Source organism: Pogoniulus pusillus, chromosome 21, assembly GCF_015220805.1.
Source record: "Pogoniulus pusillus isolate bPogPus1 chromosome 21, bPogPus1.pri, whole genome shotgun sequence".
In the NCBI taxonomy this organism is placed as follows: domain Eukaryota; kingdom Metazoa; phylum Chordata; class Aves; order Piciformes; family Lybiidae; genus Pogoniulus; species Pogoniulus pusillus.
In genome coordinates this window covers 13,996,493-14,008,831 of record NC_087284.1, presented here as the reverse complement: position 1 = coordinate 14,008,831, position 12,339 = coordinate 13,996,493, and the positions used below count along the sequence as shown (strand labels likewise).

General features: G+C 40.9%; 1 protein-coding gene across 2 annotated transcripts in view; it reads right to left on the bottom strand.

The window, feature by feature from the left end:
- Positions 1-12,278, bottom strand: part of KDM1B (lysine demethylase 1B) — a 31,397-nt gene extending 19,119 nt beyond the window's left edge. Inside the window, exons 1-11 of one of the 2 annotated variants that reach the window (XM_064161036.1) lie at positions 12,157-12,278; positions 11,976-12,042; positions 9,460-9,562; positions 8,261-8,385; positions 6,641-6,730; positions 5,734-5,845; positions 4,880-4,996; positions 3,859-3,897; positions 2,563-2,767; positions 1,435-1,619; positions 365-541 (exon numbers count right to left, since the gene is read on the bottom strand). In XM_064161036.1, coding sequence (XP_064017106.1) covers positions 365-541; positions 1,435-1,619; positions 2,563-2,767; positions 3,859-3,897; positions 4,880-4,996; positions 5,734-5,845; positions 6,641-6,730; positions 8,261-8,385; positions 9,460-9,549 — 1,140 coding nt within the window. In that variant the 5' untranslated portion in view covers positions 9,550-9,562; positions 11,976-12,042; positions 12,157-12,278. Of the gene's footprint in view, positions 1-364; positions 542-1,434; positions 1,620-2,562; positions 2,768-3,858; positions 3,898-4,879; positions 4,997-5,733; positions 5,846-6,640; positions 6,731-8,260; positions 8,386-9,459; positions 9,563-11,975 lie in introns of both variants that reach the window. The other variant, XM_064161037.1, reaches the window with a different exon arrangement.
- Positions 12,279-12,339: the final 61 nt, after the last annotated feature.

The following is a 12,339-nucleotide window of genomic DNA, read 5'->3' as shown; positions in this document are numbered from 1 at the left end:
GTTGCCTCACCTATGGAAGCAGAGCTGTACTACACAGTTAAGCCACAAGAAGAACCTAAGTGTGTTGCATATTTTTCACACAGTTCCCATCCACTTGAAAAGTGCAAATCCTGAAGACTGAATTCATAGACTCCTACAAAAACCTTGGTGGAAGAGTCCCACATCTGTAGTTTCCATAACCATCAGAGGCACTTGAGAACCAGGTGGAAAACATAATATGTTTGCTTTTAGATGTACTTGTCACAGGAATGGTTGGAATTATAGGTAAGGAGCAAAAAAATACAGGACCAAAAAGAAGAAAAATATGCTATGTGCCACCTGTTTTTATAGCACTAACAACATAGGAATTATTACAGCAACTTACATTGTGGTATTCTTTAGGAAGAAGATACTGTTCAGGGCTGACTGATAAAATCCCTGTATTAATTAGCCCTTTCCTTGTCATAAAATAAAGTATCCTCTCCATTTCCTGCACACAGCGAATACGCACGAGCCCCCGGACAATGATGTGATGGATACATTTTTGAGGAGTAAGAGCCTCCTACAAAAGAGGAACAAAAAATACAAAGTGTTGATTCTCTAATATTCAAGGGTTTCAGATTTAAACTATCATGCAGGCAGCAAAAATTAATCATGCATCAGGCTTAAGAGTATACTAAAAACAAGTTTTGTGGAAGTTTCTTGCTAGACAGCATTGCACAGTAAGGTAACATGGTAGATTAACATGGACTAAAAGCAAATGAGTCTAGAAGATTCTCTTGCAAACTGCACTGTGCTCCTTTAGTACAGGAATGGTACTGAAACACATCATTCACTGCAAAATGTATCCGCCTGTTGGCAACGCTCACAATGATACTTCAGTAAAATCCATTTCAATGAGATCCATTTCAAAATCCATTAAAATGAGATTCAGATGTAAAACCCTCACATAAAAACAGGCATCAGTATCTAAAAGCTTCAGTATGTGAAATTCCAGCAATTCCATTGAGGGCAGTGGCATAGAGTTAGCATAAGTAAAAAGACAATCACTTCCCTGTCCAACAGTCTTATGAAAGAAAAAAAACCACCACCATGAAGCACCCACAAAAACTGTTTAGAAATGTTCAAGCATCTCTAAGTTAATAACTGGGCAGACTCAGTAGAGCTTTAATATTTTCAAAGCTTTTGTATTTTACTGCAAAAAAGCTCCTATGGAATACAAATCAAAACAAAAAATAAACATAAAAAAAACCCCAAACACACAAAAACAAATCCCAAAACAATCCCAAACTAACAGTCCATCTTGGACTGGATTTCAAAAAAAAATGCCAGTAATTTTTCTTCTTAGACATCTCTTTGTGGACCAGAGAGTTCAATCCCCATGAAGAGAATCCACATTCCAAAAATGGACCTATTATTAGTAAACAAGCAAATTAACTGTTAGTATCTTTTTACCTTGCAGTTTGTGTACCACAGAGCCAAAATTAGGTTTCTCAAAGCCAAGTACATGGTAGGGTCTCGTGAATATTCTGGGAACTCATAGAGCTCATCCAGTTCCATGACATCTGGCCTCACACAAAGTGCTTTCCCACATTCATTGGGCTGGTAAAAAGGCTGGAAATACTTGTTCATGCCTGCAACTGAACAAAGACACACCAAGAACCAGTCATACTACATCCTATCTTCCTCACATCCTTTTCTCTCTAAAACAATCCATTGACCTCACACAGATAAACACATAGCAAAGCTCTTCAGTCTCCAGCCATCTTCAGAATGGTTTTATATATGCCGCTGTCCTCTACCCTCTTCTTCTACCCTCTAGGCTATGCAGTACTAATTGCTGCTCATCTTAGACCTAGCAGAGCTTAAGGCTTGTCAGAGAAACAGTATGTGCTCTCAGATGCCATGATGAGTCCAGCAAGGTCTAGCATCACTGTACAGGCTCACACAGTACTCTGAACTCTTTTCACCTTCAGAGATGGTAGTAACTAAAAGTATCTCCCACATGCAATATCAGTAGCACAAAGCCTGCTAAGACAACACAGAAACAGCATTCCTCAGAGTATTCTCTGAGAGGATTACGGGACTCCTGAATTACCATCCCCATACCTGACCTATTCTGCAGATCTGCACTTCCAGGCTGTCAATCTCAACTGTCACTAGCAAAACAATTACCCTAAACAGAAACCGAGTGCCTTAAGAAATCAAGCCCTTTTCTACAAAGCTCCAAAGATCACCAATATAAACTAGCAGAACCAAGTTTTGTTTCAATATCTGCATTTCCCTAACAAGATGAACAATCTTCAAGTACCTGCATGTTAATTTCCTGTTTCTATTAACAAATGACAGGTGGTAAACGAAAAGCCTGTACAGCCTGTGCTTACTCCCTAAAGGAATGCCATACAGAATATAATTACCTTTACCTTTCAAAGGAGTATCAAAGAACAGTCACACACTCTGTATTAGTGCTAAGAACTAAACCAGTATTTCTGAATCAGGAGCATGAAGTGCCATATAATCTCAGCCATAAGATAAACTTTGTCACACCTATTTAAGCAACAGAGCCCTGCAGATGGCCCTTACCAGTCAAATTAGGCACGCTCTTTAAGTGCTCTAACTTCACAAGGTTGGATTCACCAGGTAACCGATTAGTGCTGGTACAGGATGGACTCATGCCCACGCAGTCTGGGTAATATGCAGCTAGAAAGGGAGCTGCCACACTGTCTTTCAGCAAAGGAGGCAGTATGAGCATGGAGTACCACCAATGGTCTGAAACTTCAGCCACTCTCTGGCCAAGCGGAGAAGTGAAGGAAAGAGGGGAGAAGAGAACATGTGAGTACTTGGAAAATGTTGCAAAATTAACCAATTTCCCCCTCCCTCCAAAGCTAAGACCAAAAAAGCACTAGAAGTAGCAAACTCAGAGTTGCAAGTCATAAAGACATTTTCTCTCCCTCTTTCCCCTTCCTCAGCCTGACACAGAAAACCTGTAGCCTTCATCTCTTCCTCAAAAATGGAGCTGAGACTTCACAAACTCCACACCCACGTGGCAAACAATCAGATGAGCCATGTCATAACACCACATCTATGTCTTACCAGGCCCTTTTATTAAGTATTTACAACCATTTATGCATCCAGAAATCTGAACTTGGAAAAGTCTAACTGATTAATTCAGAGTCTGTTATCCCCACCAAAGACCTTCTAAAACCCTAACGAATGCTGATGATTCATCCGGAATATACAGATCGAGCATGCCATAAGGAAACAAAACCACAAAGCTTCTACAAGAGTCAACAATAAGCTGGAACATGTTTCCTGGGGTAGAAGTGTCTCGGGTACACCAGTCAACACTGGCTCCTTAAACATAGATCATACTAAGTCTGACCTACAGGGTTACGGGACCATAAACCCGTTGAAACACCAACATACATCAAGTCTGGTTTTGTGTTAAGAGGGGGAGGAGAGACAAAGCACATTTTGTTGTTCTCGGTCTTCAAAAAGAGGAGACTAGCTTGACTAAAGAGAGAAACCACCTAAAAGACAGGAAAAATTTAGGATGGGGAATTTTATTTGAAAGTTGGCAAGTGAATGCTGTTTTGCCTGACAAGAAACGAGAACTAGGAGTAAACCTTGAATCACAAGCCACAATTTAAAGATGCCGCAAACCACCTGCAAGCTATGGTATGGTAAGGGAAAAGAAGTAAAAGATGAGAAAGTAGAAGACCCTAGGCTCTGTTGCAAATAGTGTCTGACAGGTTCCCAAGCAAAATGCATAAATACTGATGTAAGTGGCTAAAGGACCAAGAAAAGGAAAGAAAAGCACCATGCTGTAAGATTGCTTTCATATTCTAGGACAAATGAGGAAAAAGAGCCACTACTCACCAAGTCCTCAGGCATGGAACACTGGTCTGAGCCCTCACTCTGAAAGAAAAGGGAATGGTATCAGGGCTATTCTTAAGCTGCACTACAAAAAGTAAATACAAAATAGTTTACCTATGGCATAGTTCTTTATACTTATACTAAAAAAATGTGTTAGTCTTAGCCTTCTGCAGCAGAGATGATTATACTGGTAAAAATAAACAGTAGAGAAATACACAGCTAAAAACCACAACATGCTGTAAAGCAAAAGCACTGGAGAAAATGTTTCTCATCTGTTACAGTATTTTCTACTGACCAGAGATTAAAATACAAACTGTATTGCATGAAATTGAGTGGAACACTGAAACAAGCAATTTAAAAAGATAAAAAGGAATTTTATATTAAAAAAATATGGAAATAGCCCATATTTTCCAGACAGACTCTTCTGGTCTAGACTATTAAACAAAAGTTTCTCTTTAAGTGTATGTTTGTCACAAAGCTTCAAGATTAAATGCCAACCTTTCTGAGTTTCATATGATCATATTTTCATGGTATGTCTTTAAACTATATAGATTCTACTGCACTGTAAAGACTTCTGTCAAATTTCAGGAGTTCTCTTCATGCCAAAGCTGCAAGTTTTCATGCAAAGATCCTTAACAGACCTGTTAGAAATTAATAGAAGCTCACTGAGATTTTCAAAGGGCTTCCCTTAATAACGAGGCATGGCTGAACAAAACCAGAACAAACATTTTGGTGTACGTCTGTATTGCACATGCTGATAGTTTTCCCTTAACTTCAGAAGGGAGGATTTTACAATTGATTGTGCAGATTAAAATATTCCAGATACTTCTTTCTTTCCATTTCCACTCTGGAAACAAAAAGTCCAAAGAGCAATTAGGCCTGTCACAGTGCAGGCCATCAGAGAACCACTTTGGAAAAAGACAAAACTATTTTGAAGCATTGAGCAGCAAATAAGAAGAAATTAATGTCTGCAAACAGCAATATAGACTTGTTAGTTTCACAACCAACAAAACTCTTCTGTTACCTTGGTGGAATTGTTCAGTTTCATACCACATCTGTAGTTTTTTGCTATTTGTGGTGTCAGCTGAATTTCCTTTGTCAGCTGGCGCCATTTACCGCAGTCTGCCTTTGTGCACTGCACCTACAGGTGAAAAAAACCCACGGTTTTTATTTGCTATTGCTGTTGTTCAACTCCAGATAAAACTAATAAAGCATAACTAAGCAGTTAGAAAGCACTGAGATGTGAGGAAGTTGACAAATGCAATTGTTAAAGTTATTCTTATGTAATCCTCAGGTCATAAGTAAGACTTTTGGTATACAGAAACTTTGTATCCATCTCCCCTAAGACTGAATTTCCCCACAGAACGTAACTTCAAACTTAATTCAACAGCCAGCTACTATGGTCTTCAGTGGGTTTTGCAAGCGTTGCTGCAAAACCACATCCCCTACTCTAGAAGTAACAACAACAACAAAAAGATCCCACAACCATCACCAGCAACTAACTCCCATTCCAGTCTCTCTTGCTCTCCTTATAAGGGAAATAAAAAGTCTGTTTCGGAAGTCTTTTTCACACTCATACTTTCTGCAGCTGGCACGCTCTCTTTTCCCCACTGACATCTTATTCTACCTGAACACCACACATCTTGACTACTACTTCACTAAAAAGCAACAGAAGGTTGTTCTTTGCAGAGTGTAGAGAAAGTCTACAGCAGTGGAGTATCTGATTGGAGTTATTACTTTGATGTTTTCCACAGTCCTCTAATACTAGAGAACACCCACAAAAAACTCAGCTGTCCTGCTGTTTGAACATACAATGTCAGAAACTCACATCAGACCATCAGATTGAAATACACCCTATAGAATCACCCTCCATCTTACCCAATAAGGAAGCTGTTGATCAGCCATGAAGGCTTTTGGACTGGGCTCGCTTTTACCGTTACTTGTCCAAATCCTTTTCCAGGCAGTGTATTTCTCATACCCGTCTTTATGGCTAAGGAGGAGAAAAGAAAACAGCAAGCAGACAGAAAAATGAATATCTAACATAATTCAAGCAACAGCAGTTACTCTAAAAATTGAATATTTACATCAGGACAGAGAAAGAAGGTTGTAGAGAGTCATATATTTTTCCTATTAAAAAAAAAGGAGAAAGTCATGGTTGTTATGATAACAAAAACTGCATCCTGACCACTATGGCCTTTTGTTAGGAGCATGCTTCCTGGAATCAGGCCTGGACTGAGTCAGAGATACTGCTGAGCACATAAGCACCCAAATGTCTTAGCAAGGCTGGCTGGATTAACCTCCATTCAAATGGGAAGGAGCTTCGAGCTGAAAGCACTCTATGAGTCTGACCAGAGTCTCACGGTCAGCAAACCACAAGAGATAAATCTGCTCATTGATCAAATGGTAACAGGGAGTCACCATATCCTGAACTTACATTGTAAAGTAAATTTGCTTTATAAATAAAATGAGATTTACTTAAAACTGTTCTTATCACTTACAATTTTTTGATGCTTTAACAAGGACAAAAGCTTCAGAATAACCGCACACCCAAACCAGCCTGCCTAAAGTAACCAGTTTTATTCTCACTGCTGTATTGAAGTTGTTGATTAGTTCATACAACACCTGCCATTTTAGCAACAATACCTAAGTTTCACTTCAAATAAAGCAAGCACAGAGAGAGGACAAGTCTCTGTAACATGTTTATGCGCACAATGTTTCAACAACCATAACAACTGCCAAATTTTAATAAGCCCTGAAAAGGCACAAGCACAACTGGCAAATCTACCTTCGGTAATAGTGGTCAAAACATTCATTGCAGAAGTGCTCTCCACAGGAAAGATGATACCATCGAGACGTATACCCATTTTTAGCACATCTGTAATGCAAGAGACATAGAAATAGCTTTAGGATACATTTAGAAAAAAAAAATCTTTCCCTTGACAGTAGGACATTCTAGAATGTGAACAAAATATTCAGGGCAAGTCAGGCCATTATGTTACATTTACAAAGGCTGACTTGCACAAGGCACTACAATCATACAAATAACAATAAGATGATTTCGATTGTGTCACAGATTTCCAGTTTCCAAACTAAGCAGCACCAGATGCAAAAGAAGCAAAATGTACACAATGTGCAGTTCTGTCTGCAATTGGTCTAGCTTCCAGCAGCCTCCCACTAACAATGGTCAACCGAGCCTCCCTTTAGCTCATTTTGAGCAGACACTTCCTGAACATGTAATACATTTGCTCTTACAGTATGTGCAAGAAGACTCAGTCTCTCTCCACAGGAACTTAAGAGTGCCTTTACTTCTGATATTAGTGCAGGTGTGGGAAAATATCCATTAGCAAAGATCATATTCATCAGACAGAGCAATCGCTCTTCACTTACAAAACTCTCATTAAACTCAACTAAATGGTTCAAGATAAATGCATGAGGTAAAAAGCAATGACCTATGCTACTCACTGAGATTGCTAGCCATTAAATGATCTCATCTCAAATAAATAATGTTGAAAGTATGTACCTGGGGGAGGTGGAAGAAGTGGAAATCAAAGCATTAAAATAACAATTAAAAAATATGACTAAGCAGTATTTATTGTTTCCTAAATAAAAAATGTAGTGTCACCTATGCTGATCATTTCTCCTACAAGCCTCTTCTGCAAGTATGAAAACACTTGACTCCAGAGTACGCTGACCTCCTGCCACACAAGAACAGTCCCCAGACAACTAAATGGAGCACTGAGTATCACTGGGAAATAAATAAAACAAGGAAAGTTTGTCTCAACCAGAGAAGAAGAAATGCTACATAATTACAGTCTGCCCACTGCATAATTAAGGTCTAAACATGTTGCTTATTATAGATACACCTTTCCAGTATCCACTCATTCACTACTGCCAGAGTGAGAATGCAAAAGGACTTGTGCAAGTGCACAGAGAGTCACAAACAACTCAAGAACAAAGAGTTCAAGTAAGTATGACTGTCTCCCAAGACTTAAAATGTCAAGATCAGAATCTCCCTTCAGACTGCAAAGCCTTCCAACTTGAGAGTGATAAAGACTTTCAGCAGTAAACGGTTTCATTTTCCATCCTGAAAGCAAGTTCAGCTTCCTCAGATTACAGTAATACACTCTCTGATTCACAGAAGCAAGGCATGTTCTGGCAGACAACACTAATAATATGAACAAGCATATTCTAAAGATATTCTATATCTGAATTAGCAACTTGCACAGTAGAAAGTTAACCGCAACAGGAATAACCTGTGACACTTTCTAGGCATCTGGGGACTCATATTAGTACCTTTTAATTCTCCCTCTACTTCTACAAATGGATTTTTCAGAATATAGTCAGGATCCTAGACTTAAGCTGAAAGTTTAGGAAAGCCCAAGAAAAATGCAAGTGACAAACAAACCTTTCAGCTGCACTGGCAAAGCAAACCGGACACGTTGCAGTGCATCCAGCTTTTTCACACTTTCTGTATTTCTTCTCTGAGGCTTCATCATCATCATCTGCTGCTTCAGCTGCCTTCTTCTTCACCTAACAAAGAATAGCTGAAATCTGACCAGCAATGACACAAAAGCATCTTCTACAAAACGGCACTCAGACAATTTCGCAGTGTGTGGGTAGCATCAAATGGTTAAAACGGTACTACTGAAACTGTATCCATTGTGAAATAGCTGCAGCACAAAACAGCTGTCAAAGTAGGTCAGTTTTTCTAAAAAAACCCAAACCAACAAAAAACCCCCACCACCCAGTAGAGGCTGGAAATATCATTTACAGCTAAAAATGTCCTGCTTTAGTCTAAGTGATGCCATTGAAGAAACTGTAAGGAAAGCTCCCGATTTAAATCGCATTTTAAGCTTCATCACATGCTAATGAGTCAAGTCTCATGTGTTCGTTCTATTTCTCCTTCAGAAAAGCATTTCTTCTTCACATACTTATTAATTAGTGGCAATCTTATCTGTGCCTCAAATAAAATATTATGGTAGGCTTGGGGCTATTTTTGGACTCCAGAATCAAAGCGGTCTATCAAATGCCTCTTCTGGACTTTAAAGGTACTGTGTACCATGGTTTAGATCTTGGTCTGGGTGGGCAAACAGCTTTGTCTATAGTGATAGGATGAGGAATAATGGTTTCAAAATAGAGAAGAGCAGATTTAGATTGGATGTTAGGAGCAAGTTCTTTACCATGAGAGTAGAGGAACACTGGAACACACTGGGACCCCTGTCCTGGAGATACTCAAGGTGAGGCAGAACAAGGCTCTTGGCAACCTGATCTAGTTGAGGATGCCCCTGCTTACTACAGAGCAGGTTGGATGGGATGACTTTTGGAGATCTCTTCCGACCCAAACCATTCTATGAAATCTAGGGTTGTATTTTTAACACATGAAGTCTTCATGGATTAGGTTGAGCATTTACCTTTTCTGAATATTGTTCACAAATGAGACACTTTGTCTGCTTATTCACAGAATTAAGTAATGCTCCTTCACTCTGGATAAGAACCCAAAGTCCTAATTTATCCACAGTGAGGTCCGGTTTCTTTATAAATGTCAACAGAAACTAAAAAATACCAGAGTGCAAAGTACTGTGTATTTAAGTTACTATAAATCACCTGTCTTCCAGAACTCCTCAGGGGAAGGTTGTCTGGAGATTGGTCTGAAGAACATGCTTTTTTTTTCGTTCGTAGCCTTCCAGTTGACATTGTATTATTAGATCTGCAAAAAAAGAGTAGGCAGCAGTTAAGAAAAGAATTTGCTTCACTCTGCAGAGCTGTCTAATCACCTGGGCAGGACATCCCACTCATAATACCACACTTGCCAGAGCTTCCTATGCAAGAGTATCTTTTGCTTGACTATTAATTAAGAAGGAAAAAAGAAAATAAAGCATTATGGGAAAGGAATAATACTACTATTTAAAACTAAACTTGGAGTTAAGATTAGATCCTTGAGTACATCTTGACAGACTGTTCCAGATCAGCACACCCTGGATTTCGATAATCTGATCTGCATTACACGAAGACCTGGACTGGAATTTGGTTGGCCAAGTGAACAGACGTTGGCTAATAATGCAAGCACTGAAATACCGCTCTGAGTAGCACACATCCTGCTAACCGCTGATTTATTGGCAGCAAGAGATTTGCCCAGTAAAGCACTTTTCCAAACAGAGTATTGAAGGGATGTTTAAGATGAGATCAACAACCTCCTCTAAGACTTGCACACACTCCTAAGAAAGCGCAGCAGAATTTGAAGTCTAAACTGCAGTTGCATTGCAACTACACTGTGCTTAATGTACTACAGTACATTAAGCACATTGCAGGAGAAAAGTTCTCTGCCACAAGACAGCTCTATAGCTATCTGACTACCTCAGTGGAAACACAGAGAAGCCCAGTTTACATGGGAAAGCATGGAGTGTGAGAAAGTATGCCACAGAAATATGAAAGCATATTTAAAATGATATTATCAAAGGCACACTTTACACAAGGACTAAAATACAAATAAAGAGAGCCTAGAGGAAGAATTAAGTCTAAATCTGTTCCGCCATGAAGAAAGGAAATGGAAATAAACCTGTGATTCTACAGCACCACAACAAGAAGAATGTTATCTTCTTGCAGGAGGGATCAGTTTGTCATTTATTTTATTTTTTTTAAAACATATCTGAGGCTTCTCAATTCTCTCTGTTCCAGGCTGCGTCCTCCATGTTCAAGCTAAGAGTGATGGACATGGTAGTAATAGCTTTGTTCCGGAACTCTGCTAAAAGGAAATGTAACAAGAGGAAAGACTGGGCATTTTTTGTAAATTTTCATATGAAGCTGATCCAAATCAAGTAAATTAGGGCTTCATTTGCCTGTCAAGAGAGAAGAAACCGAGTTGGAAGAGAAATCACATGATGGTAACCACATGAAAAAAAATAATGGTTTAGACAACCTAAAAAAAATTACTTATTTTTTGTACGTATCCCCCTCCCCTCACAAATATAGCTAATTAGAGAGAGGAAAAAATAATTAAGTCAATCTTTATTACCTTAAAAAAAAAGAAGCATCACCATAACTTACCACTGTATGGGGGCGGATGACGACAGAGCAGAGAAAGGAAAACTAACCAGTTTCATTTACAGGAGATATCCTTCAGCTAATATGTAATGCCCCAAGAAACAGTAGTTTTTTGCCTCAGCAGCTTTCCTTTGGGATCAGCGGCACAACAGTATCTGCCTGTATCGCCTTAGGTTCTGATGCTAAATAACTGTTCCTACATGCTGCTGGCTTTATAGTCAGAGGCTGCCGACTACCTCGGCACTAAGCAGAGCTCCAGGTGACTCATTTTGGTGACTACCAAGCGATCAGAGTCTGCTGATGACGTGAGGCCCTTCATCCAAGAAGGTAAAAGGACGTGCAGCTATTTCATTGTGTATGTGGGGTCATGAAAAAGAAAAGGCAGCAGTCACAACGCGCTAAGGAGGTGGGTAACAAGATTTAAGATGCTGAGAGGCCTCCCGTTTTGAAAGGCCAGGGCCAGTCGTACAGAATCACAAACATGTTCTTCCTGTAAACACTACAGGAGGGGGAAGAAGGAGGTGGGGAGAAAGAATATCATCAGTTTATGCATGTAACTGCAGGCAAGGCCATGGCTTGCAGCTGAATGACACTTTGTCCCCACTTCCCTTCCCCATAAAAACACGCATTTTTGGCGAACAAGCTTACTTTGCCAGGCTTTACATGACTCTGCATCCTACAAACATTATCTTATGGGCTGAGAAAACAAGCCCTTTCAAAGAATGCAAGAGGGATACATAATACACTCTCACATTCTGTAACATCCACCTGTAATGCATGGCTGGCTGAGAAAGCGTGGTGGGGCTGACCTGCACAGCTGGCAGCAAGTTTGTCTTTGGGAGGCGAGAAATAAACCACCCAAGAACACCACACTCACACACATACAGAGGCACAGAGAGCAAGGACTCGAGAGCACCCTGATCAACCAGGGAAGGTGGCACCACGTTAGAACTCAGCGTCTCCCCCTGCCCCGCCCCGGCCCGTCGGCGGCTGTGACAGCTGGCGGCTGGAAGAGGCGTCCCGAGGGGGAGTCCCCAGGGCGTCCCAGGGGGGGAAAGGGGGAAGCGCCTGGTACTCACCTCGGGGCAGAGTCACTCGAGGGCCGGAGACTACATTCAAGCGTATCCGCGTCGCCTCCTGCTAGAGCTGTGGCGAGGGAGATATGGGAGGAAAAGGGGGAAAGAAGGCAGGGTAGGGAGAGAGAAGGGCAAAGGAAGGCAGGGAGAAGCGGGAAGGTGAGGACAGTGGCAGCGCCCGCACCTGTCCCGTTGCGCAAGGAGGCAGCCAGAGGAGCGCCCTGCGAGCGCTGCAGCCGAGGGAAGGGGGTCACTCAGCGCCGCCGTCCTGCTCCTCCCCGGTGCCGCGCACACGCAGCCCGCCTCCTCCTGCCGCCGCTTCCGCTCGCTGCGGTGCGTGGCGAGGGGAAGAGCGGGGAGGCACCGC